General features: G+C 36.7%; 1 protein-coding gene and 1 long non-coding RNA gene across 2 annotated transcripts; one reads left to right on the forward strand and one right to left on the reverse strand.

Annotated features, from left to right (window-relative positions):
* Positions 1 to 5,771: 5,771 nt before the first annotated feature.
* LOC142537505 (uncharacterized) lies at positions 5,772 to 6,551 on the reverse strand. Its single transcript, XM_075643016.1, has 3 exons — positions 6,515 to 6,551; positions 5,825 to 6,351; positions 5,772 to 5,777 (listed from the first exon to the last, which is right to left on the reverse strand). The coding sequence occupies exons 1-3, from the start codon at positions 6,549 to 6,551 to the stop codon at positions 5,772 to 5,774; spliced, it is 570 nt and encodes a 189-aa protein (XP_075499131.1).
* An 890-nt stretch (positions 6,552 to 7,441) lies between these two features.
* On the forward strand, positions 7,442 to 22,280 carry LOC142537390 (uncharacterized). Its single transcript, XR_012818540.1, has 3 exons — positions 7,442 to 8,420; positions 9,255 to 12,334; positions 22,090 to 22,280. It is a non-coding gene; the product is annotated as an uncharacterized LOC142537390 (long non-coding RNA).
* Positions 22,281 to 25,723: the final 3,443 nt, after the last annotated feature.

Raw genomic sequence — 25,723 nt, forward strand, 5'->3', positions numbered from 1 at the left:
GATTATTAAATATGCCTTCCTTAAAGTTTAGCTGCATGAAGAAGTGTATATTGAACAACCACCTGGTTTTATTAATCACATTTATGCTGATTATGTGTTCAAATTAGATATGAACTTGTATGGATTGAAGCAAGATCCTCGAGCTTGATATGATATTTTTTCTAAGTTTTTTCTTGATCATGATTTCATTATTGGAACAATAGATAAAATCGTCTTTAAGTTTACTAAAAGAGATCAAACTTTTTGTGCAAATCTATGTTGATGATATTATATTTGACTCTAGAAACCACAAACCGTGTGAGAAATTTAAGGATCGAGTGTGCTAGTGCCTTCGAAGGCATTTCAAACACTACATTCTCCAATGAGCTGCAATAGCTCGTGTTCTAAGAATGTTAACACCGACGAATAAAATTGAGTTTGGTTTTAAAATCAAGCGGAGGAAACTCGAAGTAATCCTTCGTGAAGAAGACTGTTATATTAGAAAACATTTTAACTTATGTAAACTGAATAACTGAGAAAGGGTAGATTAGTTTTTGCATTCATCAGTTCAGTTATGGTGACAACTGAACTGACAGATACTCTAACTGATCCAAATAGTTTGAAAACAGCAGTTAATCAGTTAAATACACAAGATATGTTTATGGATGTTTGGAGACTTCAACTGCTCCTACGTCACCCCTTCTACCACTTCGGGTAGGATCCACTAGAAGACTATGATTTATACAAATAGTTGTGCAAACCCTCTCAGTTTAGGACTTATCCACTGCCTAACTAAACTCCTAGTCTAGACTGAAGGCAGCACCTTCCAGCCAACACTTCTTGTACATCTATGTGACAAAGACTACATACACAAGTTTAACGTCTTTGTGCACGACTGTATTTGAGTGGTGATGAGAGTGTTTGTGTGTAGAACTGAACAAATATGTTCATACACACTGAGGGAAATATGCTTCTAATATAAGCTGATATGGCTGTGAAGAGTTCTCTCTGGGGTGATTGCTTCTGAAAGCTGATGTTCAATGTTTGTGCCCTTTATTTTCTCTCGTATTTGTGTTGAAGCTTCTTGTGTCTGTATGTTGAGTCTTCACTGATCTTCTCTTTATATAGGCGGTAAAACTGATTGTACATTGAGACTCAATTATTGTATCTGTTACATCTTGAATTCGTTTCTTGGACTTTGTGTCTCGACTTTTCGACTGCCCTTCTGAAATGTTTTGTTTTTAATGTTCTGATACAAGGTCCATTATTGTCTTTTGACTGGACAATTACTTTGTACCTTTGTGTATAGCTGGAATCCTCATAAAGAGTTTATCTACATCTACAACTGAAAGATTCTGACTAATGCTTTGAACTGGTCAGTTGAACTGATTTCACTCTCATTCAGTTAAACTGATCAGCTGGGTTTCTTCATCAGTTGAACACTCCTTCGGCTGACCAGGCTTATGAGGTTCTCTTGCTGAAGCACCTATCAACTGTACAATCAGCTGGACTGCTCAATTGACGTAACAGTTAGACTGATTCAGCTTGTGCAATCAGGTGAGTCATCAGTTTGCAATGTAAACAACTCGTGACTGATCCTAACTTCTGCACACTAAGGTAGATTATTAGTAAAACAAATTAACAAGTTTTGTTAACATCAAAATTAAGATTGCGAACTTACAAAGTTCCAATAGAAATTTTTCAAGATAATGCAGTATAAGTTTGAGATGAACATGATGAGATAATTAACTTTCTTTCTTTGACTTAAGTCAAGCAGCTGGACAAGAGAAATAGGAAAATACACCTACATAAGAAGTTTGGTATGGAAACTTGTTAAGCTAGAGAAAGATGAAAGGGGAACCCCAGTTGAGGTAACAATGTATCGAGACTTGATTGGATCTTTTTTATATCTAACTACTAGCCGGGGCCAAACATTGTGTTTGTTGTATGTAACTGTGCTAGATTCCAAGCTAATCCTAAAAATTTATATTACATAGTATCTAAGAGAATCCTTAAGTATTTGAAAGGCAATCCTAGTGTGGGTCTTTGGTATCCCAAAGACTCAAATTTTAACTTGATTGGGTATTAAATGCAGAACATGAATGTCGCAAAATTAACAGGAAATGTACCAGTGGATCATATAAATTTCTTTGAGATATACTAGTATCTTGGTTTAGCAAAAAACATACCTCAATTGCCACATCTACTATTGAAGATGAGTATCTAACTGTTAGTAGCTGCTATGCCCGGTTGCTCCAAATTCAACAATATATCATGGACAACACAAATGCTAGTGTTATCACTTACAATCCAGAGCTACTTTCTCGGTTTAAGCCTACTGATATTAGGCATAATTTTATTTGAGATCACATGATGAAGAAGGACATCTGGTTGGAATACATTTCAACATATCAACGAGCTGCATATATCTTCACTAAACCACTACCAGACGCTAAGTTTTTTTACTTTATAATGTTTTTTTGTTTAGTATATTTTAATTAATTCGTAAATTTATGGGGAATGTATTCAACATGGTAAAACAATATATCAACGGTTTGTTTCAACCTACCCGTGCAGGCAGTGCCTGCACGGGCAATGAACGGCCCGGATCACTCCACATGAGTGATCCGGGCCCACCTCCCTGTAAAAAAAAAAAAAAAATTGGCTCGAAATAATCCGAGCCGTTGGATCGACCCCTGCAGGCAGTGCCCGTAGGGGTAGGGTCGACCGAACCTATATCAAGCTGGTACACCACTCCAGCCAATCCAGCTAGAGTTTGTGAAAGCTTGAATTTATCTAATATGCTTTGACTGGAATCTCCTAATTTATAGCTATCAGTTATGAATGGCTAAATGGGATTTTAAACTTTTTAAAATTCCTAATTCATTGTACATTTGATTATCATTAAAAAAAATTATTTTATATTCATTGTATGAGGATAAATATGAACAGCCAAAACTTCATCTCCAAAGTCTTCATGTTGGTACAGAGAGTTACTCCTCACATGCACATAATTCATCGTGGGCCCTGCGTTTTAATTGAAGTTCACTTGCACAGTTAATTGATTCATTTCCTAACCCTCTGTACCAACATGAAGACTTCGGAGTTGAGACCATGTATCCTTTCCCAGGAGTATGTACTATTGTAAATGCTCGGAAGGCACAATCATCTAAGGAAGAGTTGAAAGAAAATATCATTATAAGTCCCATGATTTATTTAATAATCACACTGAGTTTTTTTTTTTCTTTTAAAAATATTTTGTAAAGAAAAGTCAACAAGCAAATGCTCAAGTTCCCTGAAAAGATTGTTGCTGATGAAGATTTGTTTCTCCCAATAGCCTTTGTGAATTTGAGTATCACAAATTTATGTCCATTGATCAAGGACGGAAGAGGTGAATCAAGGGAGTGACCAACCCAAGGATTTAGAACTGGTTCAGGGAGTTCAAAGTCATGTGCTCTTTACTTCCCTGAAATTACACTCCCTAATAAGGAGGAAGAGGTCACACCACCGCGAAAAAAGATCAAGTGCTTGGTGAGACGAATCAATCACATGTTCACAAGAACATGAATGAAAATACAAATCAACCCATGAACCATATACATGTATTGAATAATCCTGGATAACAACTTGAAGAGTTTGAAAATGGGGTCGTATATGGCTACAAGAGAGTAAATGCCAGTGCAAAATCTTGGGGGCACCAGCAAAGAAGAAGGAGTTGAAAGGCATAAACTAATGTAAGTATCATCATGAATTTATCTATATTGCTATGATTTGTTGGCCTTTCGAGAATATTTTTTTGGGGAAAAAGGAAATAAAGAAGTATTGGATCCAGAAAGACCAAATGCTTGAAGTCACTATGAGAAATGATGATTAAATGGAGAGATTTGTTCTATGAGAAATGATGATTAAATGGAGAGATTTGTTCAGCATAAGTATTTCAGAAATATTGGCGAGTCTGCGGACTTTGGGCCGAGGACCCGATAATTCGCGAGAAGATCAATTGACAAAAACCAGTGGTTTCAAGGAAAGTCGTCTCATCAAAGTTCTAGGAATTACCATGACAGTAAGAATCCATCTTACTTCAAGTCATGAAGAGAAGAACTTGACATGAAATATGCTAAACAGGGTAGACATGAATATATGATAAATTTTAGTCCAAGAAGACTGATAATGACTAGGAAACGAGAATTAGATTTGTGCTTCCTCCTAGGAGGGAGTTTGGTGAAGCTTGGAGAGTGACCCATCACAAAAGGTTTCCTAAGCCACTCACTAGGACATATAAAAGAAGGTTATTAAGGGAATGAGATGCATATAGGAGCAGGGACGGATCCAGGAATAAAAGTTGGGGGGCTTGAAGTCAATATGATAAGTTATATATTATTAAAAAAAAATTACATTATATTGTTCAACGAAGTTGTGCCCTACGAGATTTTAAAACATAAAATTCATCAATAATAGAATTTACATCAATATGTTTAGCTAAATCTCGTTCAATATAGAGTGTCAAACAATCGGCAAGAAAGTCATCCTCCATTTTATTGCGAAGTGCCGTCTTCACATGCTTCATTGCTGAAAAAGCCCGCTCAGTAGTGGCAGTAGACACAGGTAATGTCAAAACAAGATGAATCAATCTAGTCAACATAACATAAACACTTGACCGTCCACTCTCGGTCAATTACTGACACAACTCAACAAGTGTAGAAACCTTTAAATTCTGCATCTAATCAAGTTTATAATGTATCAATTCATACTCCAAAGCAACAATTTCTTGATCTGTGAAATCTCCAGGATAAAACTTCTTCGCAAGCTTGCAAATATCATCACTGTTAAATGAGTCAAATGAATTTTTAAGATCTAAAGCTGTACTAAGAGAAAGAAGTTCCACCGATGACTCATTGAACCGAGTATTTAACTCCATCAAAATGAAATCTATTGCTGCATTAAAAACATCAAAGTGGTAATGATGTTCTATTGTAGTTTGCCGACAGGAACGTCCAATCTTATATAGACAATCAAGGTCAGGTACATCAATTTCATTTCTTGAGCAAAAAACTTTAACTTCCTGAAGAAATTCATTCCACCCACATTCTCTAAATTCTTGAAGGCAAGTTTTGGTAGTAGTGACAAATGTGATAGCAGTCAAATTGTCTTGAGATTTTCTTTGAAGAATTTGACAAAGAGTATCTGTTGTTCTCATAATTTTATGCATTAAGTGCAAAATAAACACAAATTCAAAGCTTGCCATATTTCTGTAAATCCCCCGAACTTCAGCCTTAACTCTTCCATTTGGAGAATAATCACTGAGAACTTCAAAAACTTTGCAAGTTGCAGTGTACATACCTATCAAGCTTTTTACCGAATCATAGTGAGAACTCCAACGAGTAGCTCCTGCTCGTTGCAAATTACCAATCTGGTTTGCATCACTTCCAGAATCACGTTCTCCAATTGACAACATATACTCAATTTCATTTCTCTGTGCAGTATGTAATTCAGCAATGCGCTTAGTAGAAGAAGTGACAATATTAACAATATTGTCCAAATGAGAAAAGAATTCCCAAATAACACTAACATCCTTAGCTGCAGAAACCAATGTCAGTTGTAAACGATGTGCAAAACAGTGGACATAGTATGCATAGGGACAATCTTTGAGAAATAATGCTTGAAGTCCATTCCACGCTCCATGCATATTGCTAGCACCATCATATCCTTGGCCTCTGATTTTCTTAACATGGAGATCATGATGAACAAGAACATTTGATATCTCATTTTTCAAATTCATTGAGGTAGTGTCACTAACACTTTTGATGGCAAAAAATATTTCTGTCAAAATCACATGATTGTTCACAAACCTCAATATAATGGCCATTTGCTCTCGTTTAGATATATCTCGAGCTTCATCAACAAGAATACAGAAGTATTTATCTCCAACTTCTTCACGAACCATCTGTCGTACTCTATTGGCCATAATATGTAAAATCTCTTTCTGAATTTCTGGAGCGATATATTGGGCATTTTTTGGAGCATTCTCAAGCACAATTTCATCAATTTCTATATTCATTTTTGCAAAAGTCTTCACCAATTCAAGAAAATTTCCACGATTAGATGAAGATAGAGATTCATCGTTACCTCTAAAAGCACAACCTTGAAGTGCTAGCCAACGAACAGCTACAATTGAGGTGCTCAAACGCAGACGATTTTTCTCTTTTTCCTCTTTAGATTGTGCATGCATCACTTTATCAATATGTTGTGAGGGCCTCATCAAATTTTCAGCCCTTCTCTCACACATAGTATGAGGTGAAGAAGCTGCAGAACCAATATGGGCAAGAAAAGCACATGTTTTTCCTTGGTTTACCCTTTTCCAATTGTCAAATCCTTCATTGACCAATGCCGAGATATTAGATGAATTAACATCATTCAGGAAAAGAAAACAGTAGAAACAATATGCCTTATTTGTTGAAGACGAATACTCCAACCAATAAAATTTCTGAAACCATTTTTTTCTGAAAACGACGATTCTGGCTTCCAAATTTTGTACCTGGATACTCCAACATATCTGGTTGATAAGGCCCCATATTTAGATATGAACGTCTTATCTCATATCGTACATTAACATAATATTCATATATCTGTTTTCTTTTTCCTGGATCTCGTTCAATAAAAGTAGACGAAGACTGATGATCGTCTCTAGGAGAGGAACATGAAGGAATTTGGATATTGGGAAATAGAAGACTTTCACTGGATTGATGTTGCATTGTAAGGACCGTAGGAATTGAAGTATCTTCACTAGCTTGACGATATCTCTTCTTAAAAAAAGAGGATATCAATGTTTTTCCTTTCTTTGCAGCAGATTGATATTCCATTTTGAAATAGTTCAATTTATAATCCTAAACAAGAATAAAATAATTATTAACCAAATAAACATGTAATAGTCACTCAACAACTCAACAACAAACAATCAAGAAACCACAAATAACACACAGAGAAGCTATAAAAAACAAAATAAAAAATGTATAGCCGATTCTTACCTGGATTGTTGCCTTGCCGATGAGCAATTCGATTTCTTCGGGAGTCCGCAATTCTATTCTGTCGCTAAAGGGCTTGGGACTTGGGAGAGAAATTTTGTAGAATTGAGGTGGGGCGGATCAGAGGATAAATTTGGTCTCATCCTTGTAAATGGACGGGACTTGATTGGACTAAGACATTGATGTACGACGGTTTTTGAAACAACCGTCGCTATTAGCGACGGTTTTTCAAAAAACAGTCGCTATTAGCGACTGTTTGAATAAACCGTCACTAGTAGCGACGGTGCAATTAAAACCGTCGCCGATCCAAACCGCCGCAAATATTAGCGACGGCTTTTGAAAAACCGTCGCTAAAAAGGAGGGAGGAGCTTGGCAAGATGAGAATCAATCTAAATTTGGTAGATCGACTATTGAGGATAAATCAAATGATGAAGATAATGTATCAATTAGTGAATAAGATGTGAAAGAACGAAGAACGCTTGACTCATGTGTGGGAAAATTTTATATACCAGTGGATTGTGATACATACATGGTGATACTAAGATTCAACTCACTTTGATAAATTTTGACGTCGTCCTAGGGATGAATTGGTTATCTAAGAGACATGCAATCATATACTGCTGGAGTAAAAATGTCAAAGTCCGAACCCCAAACCAAGAAGAAATCATGTATCATGGAAAATCCAAGGGACGAAAAGCACTCATTTCCGCTTCTCAAACATGGAGAGCTATAAAATCTAGAGATGAAATCTACCTACCAATGGTAAATGAAGTGAAAGAAGAAGTTGAGTTCAAGATGTAAGACATCTCGGTAGTGCAAAAAAAAAAAACAATAATGTAAAAAGAATATAAAAAAATAATAATAATCATAAGCGGAAAAGTTAGGATGGGTCGCACACGGAGGAATCCAAGAGCTATCTGCTCATTCAGTTCCTGATCGAACAGTTCCCGAACCCGCTTTAGGTTTGTAACCGATATCAGATTTTGATTAATCTTGAGGGCCATTGAACCTGAGGAACCGAGCAGCAGAGTGTCCTTGGGCCGGAACAGGGGTGCAGGAGCTCGGGAAAAGGTGGAGTGGGGCGGAGAGTCCTCGACCTCAACCACGGTCCTCTTTCCATCAGCTCGATTATGCTTCAAAGAGCCCTTGAGCCATTCCACATCCTCAGGGGGGATTCCCGAGCTCCGAGGAATCCTTCAGTAAGAAATCAACCTCATTTTTCTTCTTTCTCTGGACCAGATTATCCGGAGATTCGGGGAACCCTGCTTGGATTGCTCAGCCAGCCTGTCACTCTTCCTCTTCATGGCTTTAATCATCTCCACGCTCACCATCCTATCGTCTGTACAAGAAATAAGGCTGTTAAACAAAAAAGTGAAGGAAAAAAGAGAGTATAGTAGCCGAAGTAACACAAAATATCACGTTGCATTGTATCATCTCCAACCCATTACACTATCTTAATGTTACACTAACTTTAAAATAGTGTAATTCTTACACTAAATCTAAAACTCATCTCCAACCCATCAACTCTAAACTCTACACCAAAAAAATATTCTCTATTATTTTATTCACAACAAATAATTTATTTCACAAAATATTTTTAAACACAATAATTAAAATATCATTAATATCTAAAATAATGTATATATCGAAATTCATTGTAATGTATTTTCAATAATAAAGTGATTTATTATGTTTGTTTATTTCATTCAATAATGTAATTATTGAATAAATAAAGTTTTTAAAACAAATGGTTACAAATTTACATGATAATATAATTAATTTATTAATAATTAGGTTTAAAATATATTACAATAACAATTAAAATAAAAAACACCATAATTAATTAATTAATTATAATTGCATAAAATAATATAAGATAATCATTGCTAATTTTGATAGGATAAATTCATTTTAAACATATATACATATGATAAAATAATTAAATAAATATAATAATTGCTAATTATATATATATATATATATATATATATATATATATATTGACTTAATTAGAAATACTTTGCTTATAAAATATTTCGTATGAGGGTACGTGCAATGTTCAATTAATCACATAAAAAAACCAAAAACAAAAAAACAAAAAAAAGGGATTTACGCTGTTGCTACAGTATTGCACCAAATTAATTTGGTGCAATACTGTAGCACACCACCAAAATGGAGTAGGAAATGGTGTTGGATTGGAGAAGAAAAATTCACACTATGATAGTATTACACCAACATGGTGTTGGGTTGGAGATGACCTTAGGCTCTGTGTTCGAAAACACTTAACCGACATGATGGCCGAAATTTTTTGGAGCTGAGGCTCGGGCTCAAAAGGAAAAGTATCTCAGGACGTTATTTCATCTTCCAAAGTCATGGGACAAGAATATTGATACGTCTCTGGATGGGAACCAAAGAAAAAACGATCCATCCATCCTTTTTGGAAAGAAGTATTGTTGCCGAAAAATTGTTTCACAGTTGTCATATTAATATAAAACCGGCCTGGACATAGCCTTTTTATATGTACAAATATGAGCAAAAGGCCCATTATAATCATACAGTAAAAATTTTTAAAAGGACGGATAAAGAGAGGAGGGTCGAGTAACAACTCGGGCTAATGTTCCGGCTGACCCCATAATATTTACACACCCCCTGAATTTCTTTAGGGGCGGGAAACCTAAAGCCCATATCTACTTGGTCTCAATAGCAGGTATGTTACCCATGAGGGATTGTGTACTAAGTCACTTGGCCTGGGCATAGCCAACTCGAAGCCCTCGGGTAGTCCTACTTTTTCTCGGAGAGAGTAAGCAATACTATGGTCGAAGTGGGACCCGACCACCTCGTACCACTTCAAGCCGACCCCAGTTAGCTCGGCTTCAAGAGCCCTGGTCAGCCTAAGGTGCTTCTCATGGGGAGTCTCTCGATCAGGACTATAGGCATGGTCAGGAAAATCGAATGAGTCCACAAGCTCGTCTATCTCACTAATAACTCAGAGATCAGGGATAAATATCTTAGGTACACACATGTAACTTACTAAGGAAAGATACAAGGATTCCGAACAAAAGTGTCTGGTCGAGAGTGAGGGGAAATTTGATTGAGTTGCGGCAGGATAGTGAAAAAAATGTGAAAATGACAAAAGGATGGCAATTATTAATAGCAAAATGCAAGTAGTCAGGGCCACATGATTAAAGTTAATCGAACGAAAAATCAAATCCAAGTCATCATCTCGAGAAACAGAATAAACACAAGATTATGACCATCATCATGCACATCCGATAGTTGAGGACAAAATGATGCGGATAGAGGTTGTGCTTTGCAAGGATCTCAATCTCGACTGCCCATTACCCTCTGATTCCACGAGTTGGATGAATCCTATTAGATGCTAGCATTAAAGAAACAAAATATAGAAGTTAAAGGAATTTCTGACTCGGGTCAAACAAATCAAATATTTGGCCTAAAATTCATACTTCCTTTAGACCAAAAGAGGGATGTACTATTGATAGCTCCGTAATTCTGACTCGACCCAGATTCGATGGAACTCGGCCCGATTGGTGGTGCAACCCATTAGCTAAATCAAAGGGTCCTTAGTATTTCCAATTAAGATAAGAGTAAGGGCCCAATAAGCCACTTGGAGTCCAGCTTGCAACCCACTGCTCGGGGAAGGACAGAGCACAATAGGTCCCGAGCAATCAAGAAGATTTGGAGAATTAGTCAAATCACGTGAGCAACGACTCGGAAGTGATAGAACCCTGCGCCGACCAACCATAACCAACCTAATCACCTCATCTCAGGAGTAAGGCCTCGATAAAGAGCTTGTCAAGCAGTTTAGTTCGGGATTATCTAATAGTCCACCCGAGCTCAAATACGTATGTCGGTGAATCAAGTCCTATCTATAGAAAATTCTGGACTAAATCTTTTGTGATAAGGAAAGAATCCCTAGGAAGTCACGATATACCATTCAAATCCATAAATCACTAAAATAATATAAGATCGTTACAAATATGATATTCAAGATAACTTGTCATAATATAATTCTTACCATATAAAGTACTCAGTTCCAACTCTATAAATATCAAGTACTTTTTGCGGTTTGATTAATTCACTCTTTTCTTTACACATGAACTATTATATCATTACTCTTAAGTTTGCTCTTCGGACTGACTAAAGCATCGGAGGGGATACACCTGGAAACACTTCTGGTTACCCTTAACGTTTTTTCGTCTGCACAGGATCCAGCTCGGTTATAATCAGCCAGGACATATCCTGGTCGGTCATCTCTTGATCTAGACATCTTTGCTCGGATAACAGCAAATAGAAAAGAATGTTGAAGTATTTGGCTCACTAGACCGAACCCGAGGTACGTGAATTTTAGACATCATGAATCTTCAACATTCTGGTAGATATGATTCGGAAGCACTCTAATGGATTTGTTATTATTCATGTCGGTAAATTGTTAATGCTTTGGAGGTTTTTGTTTCTATTATCAAGATTTGAACAAGAAGAAATCTTGAGCAAGACAAAAATTTTAGTTGATGCAAATGTTTTAACCCTCAGACCCAAAGTTTTGGTGTTCATCTTATTGTTGTGAAGAAAGAGATTTGTGTAGCCCAAGAGTATATTACCAAGACGAATATGATTTTGCATAGTGTTTCCTAGTATATATCCTCTAAGGCTCTATGCTGATTATTTTATCAACAAAGAATAAGATTAGAACTATCAAGATTAAGGTTCTGAAGAAGACTATTTCTATTGCTGATTTTTTCTTTAACCCATCAGTGTCTCCATCTCCCACTGATGTTGTTACCAAAATTCAAGTATTCACGTCTATTGAATCTCAACCAGCCTAGCCCATTTTAACACATTCTATCTCTATTTTTCCATCAGGGTTGGTTCATTTTATCAAGTTTTATTTTCTCCTAAACCGAAAGATGTTATCATTCAATACGCTATGTTAGAAACCACCAGATCAAGGTTGTTTCTCCCTACTGTTACTCTAAAGGGAAAATAAAAAATGGTCGTTGGCCTATTGCTGAAGAATCTGATAAAGTTAAAGTTCCAAAATCTTCCGTACAGACTCAGATTGATCTGCACGTGGAAGAAATCAAAGCTTTTGTTGATCCAAAATTGAATTTTTCACAAATGGGAAAGGATGCACACAAATACTCGATTTGCTGTTTTCGAGAAAAAACAAAACTTTAAGCATGACAGTAAAGCTTGAGGTCAAGGTCTTCATTCAGGAGTGAACCAACATTGTGGCTACTTCAATGACCGTGAGAGCCTAAATTTTCGCCAAAATAAGAGTTTCTAAGCTCAATGAATCTCTTACTGCTTTGAAGGTGAAAGGAATTTTATTCCTTGATATATTTTCCTTTTTTATCTTTAATATTTTGCTTTTCTAGACATGAGGATAATCTCGAAATTGATGATATGATCTCGTATAAATTCAATATGTGATATAAGACTATATTTGATATGACTCTTAATATCTTTAAGATATGATATCACAATATCTTTAAGATATTATCCTTGTTTTAAAAAGAGTTTGTTTCCTAATGAAATTGGTTTTTCTATGTTAAATAGGACTCAAAGGAGAAGAAACAAAAAGAGGGGGACGATATAGAGCATAAAACTTTCGGAGAGACAGAGATGCATTTGTACGAAGAAAATATTTTCTGATTGAAGCAATCTCGCGTCGTTGATAAAGTGTTGCTGTGAAGTGCTGACTACATCTGAAGACAACACCTAATCACTGTTTTGATTAGTGCGCTGATTTTTGAAGACTTTTTCACTTCTCAGTTGATGCATCCTATGTATTTTGGTTATACGGTTTGTTAGAGGTTTAGGATGAAATTTGTTACTCGCCTTAAGGGAGTTGTTTTATTCTTTCACTAGTATTGGTTTTTGTAAACTTACAAGTTTTTCTAGTGAATTATTTTGCCCTGAGGCACCGCACAAGTATTTTATACTTGTGCATAATTTATCTCTCGTATCTCGTATTATTGTCATTCCAGTTGTGTGTTAATGTGTTAAACTATAATTTTCGCTGCATGTTGTCGTGGGTGTTACAACACCTACGCACAACACCTACATTCTGATACACACAACACTCACCCTCGTCACATTCACCCTGTGGAAACGGAACTTTCAATTGGTATCAGAGCCTCCACTTGACGCTACTAAGTGAGATCCTGTTTTGTTTTGTTTTCTAGGTGGAAAAGGATCATGGAAGCATCAACAAACACTGTTTTTAGACCTCCCGTATTGGATGGATCAAACTATGCATTATGGAAAGTAAAGATGAGGGTTTTTATTAAATCAATTGAAGAAAGAGCTTGGCAGCGTGTACTTGATGGTTGGAGTCCACCAAAGATTGAGGATGCTGATGGAGACACTCGGCTCAAACCCGAAAGTACATGGACAATCGATGAAGTGCAAACGTCAAATTTTAATTCCAAGGCTCTCAATGCTATATTCTCGTCGGTTGACACAAGGATGTTTAATTTAATCACCAATTGTGTTTGTGCCAAAGAAGCTTGGGATATACTTCAGAAAGATTGTGAAGGATCCGAGAGTGTGCGTAAAACTAGGCTAAGGATGGTGGCATCAAAATTTGAAAGCCTGAGAATGGAGGACAAGGAGTCTATTCTTGAGTATGATAGCCGGTTGAGACAACTTTCTAATGAAGCTCACAGTCTTGGAGATCCCATGTCCAATGAAAGATTGGTGAACAAAGTTTTAAGATCTCTACCTGAGAAATTTAATGTCAAAGTTTGTGCAATTGAAGAATCTAAAGACACTTCAACAATCAACCTGGATGAATTAATGAGTTCCCTCAGAACTTTTGAGATGAATCTTGATTTACAAAAGAAGGATAAAGGGAAGACAATAGCCCTTGAAGTTTCAACTGACTCTTATGATGAAATCCTTCAAATATCTAAAGAAGTGAATGAATCTGATTTAGGTGAAGATTCTATCTCTCTAATTACTAAAAAATTCGGTGATTACTTGAAGAAAATGAGAGAGAAGAAGAAAATTGGACAAAAATCTGTGTTGCCCAATATCACCACTTCTGCAAAAGCTCAAAAGTTTACTCCTATGAAAGGACAATTTCGACCAAAAACTGAATTGCAAATCCAATCAAATGTCAGAAATTTGGACTCAGTACAATGCAGAGAGTGTTCTGGATTTGGACACTATGCCAATGAGTGTGCCAATCGACTTCGGAGAAACAAAGGCATGGCTGTCACTTTGAGTGATGAAGAGTCTGATGATGATCAAGGATCAAATGAATCTGAAAATCACACATCGTTGTCTGCTGTGATCAAGGAAAAACGCTCAATGCAAATCAATCCTTTGGGTGTTGCCACAGGTGTTGCAATACCTGGTCGCAACACCTCTTCGAATTCAGTATGTCTTAAATCTACAACCCTTGCGGAGGCAAGTCAGTCTGAAACTCAAGAGGTAGATGATGATGAAGTCACTCTAGAAAGTGTGCAGACGATGTACGAAGAATTATATGAAGACTGGATCAAAAGAACTAAAGAAAATGCAATTCTCTCCAAAGAGAATGCTGAGTTAAAGTCACAAATTTCACGACTTGAAGTAATCTTAAGCAAGAAAGATTTGGAATTATGCAAAGTCAAAGAGGAACTTGGAGAAGCAACTCAGATTCTTGCCAAGATGAATTCAAGTTCATCCAAACTTGATTCACTTTTGATGATTGGACAAAATGACAAAGCTGGACTTGGTTATCCGAACAGTCTGTTCGAAATTGGAGAGTCTTCCAACACTGAAAGAAAACCAACTATCTTTGTCAAAGGAAGTGTTGAAATCTCGAATGCTACATACACTGAAAAAGGTGTTTCATCAAAGAGGCAAATAGCTACAAAGAAGTCCAAGTCCAGAAAACGCCACTTTATCTTCCACTATTGCTTTAGACCTGGTCATATGAAACCCTACTGTTTTAAACTGAGAGATGACTACAAAAGATGGGAATCTGAACAGGTGTTGCCACAGGTATTGTACAACATCCGGCGTAACACTGCCAATAGGAAACCATCGGTAAAAAGGGTTTGGGTGCCAAAGGATAATATTCAATGTTCTGTTATTTATACTTCGTTAAAAACTAACATTGCAGGAATATGGTACTTTGACAGTGGCTGTTCACGCCACATGACAGGTTCTAAAGACTATTTGACTGACTATGTTGAACTAAGGAATGGTCATGTGACATATGGTGGAGGTGCTAAAGGAAGAATAGCTGGCAAAGGGACCTTGAATGTTGATGGACTGCCTAGTCTACACAATGTGCTTTATGTCGAAGGACTTAACTCAAACTTAATAAGCATAAGTCAACTTTGTGATGATGGTTTACATGTTAAGTTTGATAAAGACAATTGTGAAGTTTTTGATAATACTGATACATGTATTTTGACAGGTACAAGGTCGGCTGACAATTGTCTTGGAGAGGACCCTGTGTGCAATCATTCAAAAGTAAGTGAACTAAACTTGTGGCATCAAAAATTGGGTCATGCAAACTTCAAGACATTAAAGAACCTTGGTAAGTACGATGCTGTGAGAGGTATGCCTAATTTATCCTCTGGAATTCCTTATGTTTGTGGTGCATGTCAAAAGGGTAAGCAAACACGTGTTCCCCATCAAGTGTTGCAACACTTTGGAACAACACGGTGTCTTGAACTCTTGCACATGGATCTTATGGGTCCAATGGAAGTGGAAAGCCTTGGAGGTAAGAAGTATTCATGTGTTTGTGTGGATGATTTCTCTCGCTTTACATGGGTAAGTTTTCTTAGAGAAAAATCCGACACATTTGCTGTTTTTAAGAAATTACACGCTAAGATTACTAATCTACATGATTTGAGGGTTGGTAAGATAAGGACCGATCATGGTAAAGAATTTGAAAACTCACACTTTATATCATTCTGTGAAAAGAGAGGGATAACTCATGAATTTTCGGCCCCTAAGACTCCTCAACAAAATGGAATAGACGAAAGGAAGAATAGGACACTGCAAGAAATGGCTAGGGTCATGTTGAGTTCAAAGAATATTTCAAAACGATTTTGGGCCGAGTCCTTAAACACAACATGTCATATTTCAAACCGTGTGTACTTAAGGAGTGGTTCTACTATGACATCCTATGAAATCATCATGGGAAAGAGGCCAAACCTGAAGTACTTTCATGTTTTTGGGTGTGTATGTTATGTTTTGAATGACCGAGACCATCTTGCAAAGTTTGACTCTAAAAGTGACAAGTGTTTATTTCTTGGTTATTCATCCAATAGTCGTGCATATCGCGTGTATAATCTCAGAACAAGAACGACTATGGAATCTATTAACGTTGTTTTTGACGATCTTGCAGATCTAACGGGAAAAACAATCGAGGACGATATTGATGGGCTACTGAACATAAGTGAGACACTGCCTAACACAGATGTTGCACCCGGTGTTGTAACACCTGAGACAACACCAGCACTGGAAGAATCAAATGATGAACCAGGAGAATATACTGAAAATGATGATGTTGTAACCAATGAAGGGATTGATATTCCCAGTAAGATTCAGAAAAATCATCCATCATCTCAGATCATTGGAGAAGCATTTGGAGGAATGCAAACTAGAAGAAAGGAGATGGTAGATTATCGGAAAATGATGGGTCTAGTATGCATGACTTTCGTATACTCTCAAGTAAGCCATTCTTGTTTTGTTTCGCTCATTGAACCCAAAAATATAAATGAAGCCTTAAAAGATGAATTTTGGGTTGATGCGATGCATGAGGAACTTGAACAATTTGTTAGGAATGATGTGTGGGATTTGGTTCTCAGACCTGATAATGTGAATGTTATTGGAACCAAATGGATTTTAAAAACAAAACTGATGAATCTGGGATTGTTGTGAGAAATAAAGCTAGGTTAGTTGCTCAAGGGTATACTCAAATTGAAGGAATTGATTTTGATGAGACATTTGCCCCTATTGCCCTGATTGAGTCAGTCCGACTTTTACTTGCTATCGCTTGTCACATGGACATAAAACTATATCAAATGGATGTGAAAAGTGCCTTTTTGAACGGCATTTTGAATGAAGAAGTTTATGTAAGCCAACCTAAAGGGTTCGAAGATCCAAACCACCGAACCATGTCTACAAGTTGAAGAAGGCACTTTATGGACTTAAACAAGCTCCACGAGCATGGTATGGTAGGCTTACCGAATATCTGCTTGACTTAGGCTTCAAACGAGGTGAGGTTGATAAAACCCTTTTTATTCAAAAATCGAAGCATGATATTCTTGTCTGTCAAATTTATGTGGATGACATCATTTTTGGTGCTTCTTCTCAAAAGCATGTTGATGAATTTGTTAAATGCATGTCTACCACATTTGAAATGAGCATGGTAGGAGAATTAAGTTTCTTTCTTGGATTGCAAATTAAACAAATGCATGATGGTATCTTTCTGTGTCAATCCAAGTATGCCAAGAATTTGGTGAAGAAATTTTCTACCGAGAACACTAAACACATGAAAACACCAATGGGATCGACTGAAAAATTGTCCAAAGACGATGTTGCTGCAGGTGTTGACAACACCCAGTATCGCAGAATCATAGGCAGTCTTCTTTACTTAAGTGCAAGTCGTCCCGACATCATGTTTAGTGTATGTTTGTGCGCCAGGTACCAGGCTGATCCTAAAGTCACTCATTTAAAAGCTGTCAAAAGAATTTTGAGATATATAGCCGGGACAGTTAACTTAGGTTTGTGGTACACCAAAGAAACAAACACAAATCTAGTGGGGTTTAGTGATGCTGACTGGGCTGAAAATCTAGATGATAGGAAGAGTACCACTGGAGGATGTTTTTATCTAGGTAACAATTTGGTGTCATGGTATAGTAAAAAGCAAAATTGTGTATCTCTGTCCACTGCTGAATCTGAATATGTTGCAGCTGCTAGCTGTTGTTCACAACTTTTGTGGATGAATCAAATGATTAAAGACTATGGTTTCAACAGTGACACCTTAATTGTATACTGTGACAATTCAAGTGCAATTGATATTTCAAAAAATCCAGTACAACACTCTCGAACGAAACACATAGACATTAGACATCATTTTATTCGAGATTTGGTTGATAAGGGTACAATTCGAATGGAATTTGTTAGAACTGAGAACCAACTAGCTGATATTTTTACAAAACCATTGGATTTTGAGAGATTTTCCAAACTTAGGAAGTCTCTCAGCTTGTGTGCACAATGATCACTCACGGATGTTGTCCTCGGTGTTACAACACCTGTGGACAACACTCAGCATGCATGTGCATTTTACTTTTAGGATGCTAGACATATTACATACATCTTGTTTTGTGTGAAGCATGTACAAGTGAAGGATACTGAATGGTGTGCTCTCAGTTGTGAATCAAACTTTCTATCAAAATTTTCTAAAGTATGGAGTGTGCTGAATCTAAGTCATTAAGCTGTGAAGATGTTCATGTACCACATGATCTTGTCCAATGTAGAAAATGACTTAGAAAATTCTTGAGCAATAAGGTGAAAAATAAAAAAAAAAATTTTGTTGTTTAGAAGAAAATGGAAAAAGCTATCTAGAGGAGTCCAATGAAGACCGTTCTTCTAGTGTGGGAGCTACCACTTCTAATTCAAAATACTGATGGAAAAAGCTACCTAGAGGAGTCCTATGAAGACCATTCTTTTAGAGTGGGAGCTACCATGTCTGAATTAAAAATGTTCAAGAAAGTTTGAGTCCAACTTGTGAGTGTTGCCAAGAGGTGTTGCCAACACCTAAGTACAGACTGATCACAGTTTGATCACATGCGTGTGCATTTCATTTTTGATCATACTTTAGGCATAAATTTAAGTCATTCATACTGCTGTTATGTGAATTCATCATGACCAGTGGGCTACCAGTTTTTAATTCATGAAATACGAAGAAAACCATAACTGACTTAATTTTGAAATTTCTTGATTTCTAACTGTTTGTGGGGTTAATTCGGCGTGGTGTTTTATCCTGCCTGATTTCTTGAAATAATGATGGCACTGTTTCAGAAAGTTACCGTTGGGTGAGAGTAAAAATTGAGTTGAAAAGGTGCTGAAGTTGCGGCTCAACAGAATGTTACCGTTGGAGAGTTGTGCTTAAATAATTAGGAATGGACGAAGAATAACTTTACTGTTTAGTATTTTCCCTCACATTCTAAAATTTCTCCTGCCCTCACTATTCATTGTTTTTCCTTAAAATATCTCTGTTCTTCGCGATTTTCTGTGTCCTTCGAACCGATCTACTTCTTTTGTTCTTGATTTCGCAGATGGCTGGCTTCGATCCTCACGACATTAGGAGTGAAATGGCTGCGAGCATGGGTGGAAAATCACCTGACACAACACCCACAACCGAAACCAATGTTGAGGGGATGGAAATTGTGGGCGTGTCAGAAGAACCAACTCCGCTGGAAATGATCGCTCCTGGTGAACCTGGGAACGAGATCAATGTCGAGAATCCACCGGACTTTGAAGTCTTGAATAAAGCTTTTCCCACTGCTCCTATGCGCCGAAGGTCAAAGAGACAAGCAGGGTTCGATCCTGACTTTGTTCTAACCAAGAAACCACGGGCATCTACCTCCTCAAATCTTCTGGACCCTGATTTCTCATATGGGGACGACTCCAATGATGATGATTTTGAGTTGGTGGCTCGCCCCAAACCAACTGTTGCTGCAAAGGAACCTGGTTCTACTTCTGGTATTCAAAAACAAAACCCCATCACAGATACTCAAAATGTTGCAGAAGAAAGAGTTCCTGATGAGCCTTTAGAAGATGAACAATCTCTGGCCGAGTTTCTCGCTCACCTTAAGGAAGAAAAGGCTGCCAAGAAACAAATTTCTAAGGATGATGAACCTGATTCAGAAATGATGAAGGAGTTTGAGCAAAACCGACCTGGAGCTTCTTCCTCTTCATCGTCTGTATCTGACTTTGAATCTAAGGAACAGGGTGATGCTGATTCTGAGGATATTGGCTCTGAAGCTAGTTAGTCTTCTGATGATGTTGCTGCTACTGCTGCCGGTATTGAGGTGGATGTTGACAACACCGAGCGCCACATTGACTCGACTGACTATGATTTAAGTAAGTCTTCTTCCCCCAAATTTTATTCTGAGGATGCCTTGGCATTATGGCCGCTGTTTGTTCAGAGAGAGCTGATTGAGGAGAAAAATATTGATGTTAATGCATATGGGAAATACAATTTGATTGAGTTTCTCAAGAACCGAAGGTTGCTATCCACAGTCACTACTGTTATGCCCTACTGTCGCCGTGTAGTGTTAGAATTCTACTGCAATCTCCTGGGCAGTGTTGGAGATGAGGAATCGGTGAAGTATGGGAGAGTGTTTGTTCGTGATCGTATCTACAAGTTCTCACCTTCTGTGATCAATGCATTCTACAACACTCAGGATATTGAGGAAGTTGAAGAGGATCTGGACATAAATGCTGTAACCTCTGTGCTCACTGGAGGCCTGATCAAAGTATTCCCTGATTATCTCAAGAAGTTGAGTGCTGCTAATCTCACTTCTTTTTTCTCCGTGCTGCACAAGACATCAATCTGGAATTGGACACCGTCAACCAATTCTACTACTGTGACTAGATCTCAGGCCCTGGTGTTGTTTGCTATTGGTACTGAAAGGGCCTTTAACTTTGGAAATCTGGTGTTCAGGACAGCATTGCAATATGCTGAAGGAGACTTCAAGAAAACAAAGCTGCCCTACCCTTCACTGATTTATGGAATCTTGGAATCTCAAGGTTTCATTAAGGATATTGATGAAGATCATTGCCCTGTCAAAGATCCTCTGAAGATTTCTCCTGCTTATTTCAAAGGCAACAAAAAGATCGATCTGCCTTGGCTGCATTCAAATGTTGCTCCGGATGTTGGCAGCTGGAACCAGTGGAGCAAAAATGGCTGATGATGATGGCAGTAATGAAGGATAATGAGATTTTGAGTTTTTTTTCTCTCTTGATGGTTTTAGTATTTTAGTTGTCTTTTTATTCTCTCTGATCTTTGTCCCTCCTGATTAATGAACTATTTCGGTGTTATGATCTGAATGTTGCAACATCTAACATACAACACCTGAGTGAACTGTATTTTTCATCAGGGGAAGGCTTAACGGTAGAATTCAGGGGGAGTCAACTAAAGTTGGCTGAGTCACTGATTTGCTAACTCAGGGGGAGCTGAGATGTACAACCATTTTTGGGTTGTTTTGTCCAGAAAGGCAAAAAGGGGGAGATTGAAAGGAATTTTATTCCTTGATATATTTTCCTTTTTTATCTTTAATATTTTGCCTTTCCAGACATGAGGATAATATCGAAATTGATGATATGATCTCGTATAAATTCAATATGTGATATAAGACTATATTTGATATGACTCTTAATATCTGTAAGATATGATATCACAATATCTTTAAGATATTATCCTTGTTTTAAAAAGAGTTTGTTTCCTAATGAAATTGATTTTTCTATGTTAAATAGGACTCAAAGGAAAAGAAACAAAAAGAGGGGGACGATATAGAGCATAAAACTTTCGGAGAGACAGAGATGCATTTGTACGAAGAAAATATTTTCTGATTGAAGCAATCTCGCGTCGTTGATAAAGTGTTGCTGTGAAGTGCTGACTACATCTGAAGACAACACCTAATCACTGTTTTGATTAGTGCGCTGATTTTTGAAGACTTTTTCACTTCTCAGTTGATGCATCCTATGTATTTTGGTTATACGGTTTGTTAGAGGTTTAGGATGAAATTTGTTACTCGCCTTAATAAGGGAGTTGTTTTATTCTTTCACTAGTATTGGTTTTTGTAAACTTACAAGTTTTTCTAGTGAATTATTTTGCCCTGAGGCACCGCACAAATATTTTATACTTGTGCATAATTTATCTCTCGTATCTCGTATTATTGTCATTCCAGTTGTGTGTTAATGTGTTAAACTATAATTTTCGCTGCATGTTGTCGTGGGTGTTACAACACCTACGCACAACACCTACATTCTGATACACACAACACTCACCCTCGTCACATTCACCCTGTGGAAACGGAACTTTCAGAAGGAAATATATGATCATCACGACACTATTGCTTATCATGATATTGCATTTATTCAACAAATAAGCAAAAATATTTCAACTCTGGTGATAAAAATTTTGGTAATGAAAGTAGATTTTGCCTCCAGTGCTGCTTTGAAGGTACAAGCTAAGAAGACCGTTCAAGCCAAGTTAGTTGACGAAAGTGGAAAGTCTCCGCCAAGAGATACCGCATCCATTACTCTAGCACCATCGCCTATTGTTGTTACTGCTCATGCTCAACCTAAGTAGTCCTTCTCCTCTCTTCAATATACTATATATCTAGCTTTATTCATAGTGGATGACTGATGAAGATGTGATGGATGATCCTTCACAGGATCAAAGCCACTGAAGAACAAGTTTCAGCACCTTCGCCTCTTCTTGACTCATCTTTTTGAGATTCCAATTTTTTCAGAAGCAGATTCATTGGGGACGATTGATGTGCCGGTTGTTCCAGTTTCTCCTACTCCTCATGCTTCTGAAGAAGTGTTGACTGCTGATACTGCTATGGAAGAATACATCTTGAGCACCACTCCTATTCAAACGTTGATTGTTTATTTTGGTGTTCCTCAACCCAACACATATTTTGTGTTGAATGCAACTAATGTTGTCCCCTCTTCTAGTTTTGAAACTTTGTTTCTTCATCCCAATGAAACTAAATAAGCTAAGGCTGCTCGCATTTAGGACATGAGGGAAAGATTCGCAAGATCAAAAGAAAGCTCTCCAAAATCAGATTATATCCCTATGGAAGCTAAATTAGATGATATTGAAGATTTGGGGCAGACTTCAGAATTTATGATAAAAGACATTAAGGTCAATGTCACTGATACTCAAGTTGATCTTGAAATTTTCAAGACAAAGATTTTCGGCCAAATGGAATGTATGCAAGATGAACTGATCTCTCTCTATAAATCATTTGTTCAAATCAAAGAAAATTTGATTGAATCTCAAACTACTGTCGTGGTTAAACAAAACAAAAAAGTTGAAAGTAAAAAAAGAGTCATCAGGAACTTTTATAAAAGAATGACAATGTGAATACTTCCTTTACTGCCAATATTTAGGAATTATTTGATTATATTAAAGAGATTGATGCAAAAAAAGAAGTACTTGAAAATACAGGGGATCACAAGGATATTCATCTTAATCTGGAACCTCTGAATTACTTTTGAGATTGAATTGTGCTTATCTGAGTTTTGGTGATTTATAAAAGTAATGCATTTAACTGGCTTATCGTGCTGAATTTTGACATCACCAAAAATATGGAAATTTTTAAGTAATTACGAGTTGTGGTGATATTTCCTAGTAAAATTAAATCTCAAAAGAAATAAATTTAGTAAACAAACAAATTCAGTAGTCTGTGTTTCAGAAAATCCCTCGCGTATATTTCAGTAAAACTGATTAGGGTCTACCGAACTTGGAAAAATTGTCTTCACTGAATTATCAGATACTTCTACTGTCTACTGAATTGTATCATCGTCAACTTACAACATTTGATTTGTTTCCATAATTGGTGAATACTGATAGGCTCATAATAGATTGTATTTTTATTCATATCTCTCATTGTTACAACTACCAACGTGCTTAATTGACACATTTATTGTGATTATATTGTAGAAGAAAGTTTTCTTCTCTTGCGATAAATCTGGGCTAAAAATGGTGATTTTATATCACAATTAAAGTTGCCGATATAATCTTAGTGGAAGACGTGGAGCAGAAAAATTCAGAAGATGTTTTTGGATAAGGCGTGATCACGCCTTGTGATGATTCATTGGGGCTGCCTAGTGAGAAATAAGGAGTTTTTATATCAAGGAAGAAATAAAGGATAAAGTTTTTTATGGAAAAAACTCTATATTCTTGGAGGATGTTTCCTAATATCTTTTATTTTTTTTAATGATTAGGTTTAATTTTAGATATTCGGGTTTTTATATTCTTTTTTACCCAAAAATAAAAAGAATTCCTTTTTTCTTTCCAACCTAATTAACGAGTACAGTGGAGGCGGCACAATCAATTTTCTTCCCCAATCACCACAACTCACGTGAAGAACAAGGAAAAAAGGGCTCAAGGATTTTCTCTCCGATTTTCTCCACGACTCTAGTACCTTTCTTTTCTTTATTTATTTTTATTGTGATTGTAAACGAGTCATGCTTGGCTAGTTTTCTAGTCTGGTTTAAGAGTTGATTTTACTGTTTAATTTATCACTGTTAGGTTTTTTTCTTGGATTTAATATTCTTGTTATTCCAAGTATTTGACGATTATGATTTAATACTATGAATATTGTATATCAATTAATCTGCCAATTTAATTCGATATATGATTTTCTACTGCTAACCATGAATTCAGTGATACGTAATTGTCATGAATGATTGGTACACGAGTAGCATAGATTAGATGTGTTGTGCTATCATAATATATTTAATCTAAATAAATCAACGAAATTGGATTTATCAATTGTACCTATCTCGATTGTTAGATTTCAAGATTAATTGTTTTCGCATATCTAAAAGCTACCGATAATTAATATGGAATGCTATCGTGCCCAATTGGTTATTGATAAATTTTGACGGGATGCTGGGATCGGTTAATTAATTTAGGAAAACACAATAATTTTAGCGGCTATCCCTATAATTCTAAGGTTAATTGCTTGGAACAACTTGAATAAATTATTTATTTATCGATTAACAGTGATATGATTAAATATTAGAACTTCCTTGAATCAGATCTTTCTCATATTAAATTCTTTACTTTATTCTGGTTGATTAATTGTCATTTAAATTTATTGTTTTCTTTTCGTGGAAAAATTTAGTTTAGTAGTTTATTTAATTCATATACAAAAATCCCCCCTTAAATTACATTTTACTCGAAATAAATCATCCTCTGTTCCCTGTGAATTCGATCCTACTCACAATTACATTAATTTTATTTAGAGAGTAGGAATTTAAGTTTGGTGGCACAACGACAGCAAACCAAATTTTGGTGCCGTTGTCGGGGAACACTGCAAGGTTAGTTTCTTTTGAGTTTAATTATTTTATTTTCTTTTATGCCTCGTTCTTCTCGTACAGGTGAACTCGAATATAATCCAGAAATCGAGAAGACAACGAAAAGATTGAGAAAAGAAGCAAGGCTACGGGGCAAACAACCATCATCATCATCATCATCTCCGGGTTTAAACGTAGCCTTGGAGTCAACAGACACTGAAAGAGAATCCAAACTTGATTTTAAGACAGGAAAAAGTGAGAGTGAAGAAGAAGTAATGGCAGAACCAATTCAAAGAACCCTCAGGGAGTTAGCTAATCCTAACGTTATTCAACAGTCAATATGCATTCAATTCCCTACTATTGATGCCACTTTTGAATTAAAATCGGGTTTGATTCATTTATTGCCTACTTTCCGTGGTCTTGTAGATGAAGATTCCCACAAACATCTGAAAGATTTTCGTATTGTGTGCACAGCCATGAAACCACAAGGGATTACTGAGGAACATATCTCATTGCGAGCTTTTCCATTCTCTTTAGCTGACTAAGCTAAGGATTGGCTCTATTACTTGCCCTCTGGGACGATAACGACTTGGGATAATATGAAACAACAATTTTTGGAGAAGTTCTTCCCAGCTTCGCGAGAAGCA

Source organism: Primulina tabacum, chromosome 2, assembly GCF_025594145.1.
Source record: "Primulina tabacum isolate GXHZ01 chromosome 2, ASM2559414v2, whole genome shotgun sequence".
Classification (NCBI taxonomy): Eukaryota; Viridiplantae; Streptophyta; class Magnoliopsida; order Lamiales; family Gesneriaceae; genus Primulina; species Primulina tabacum.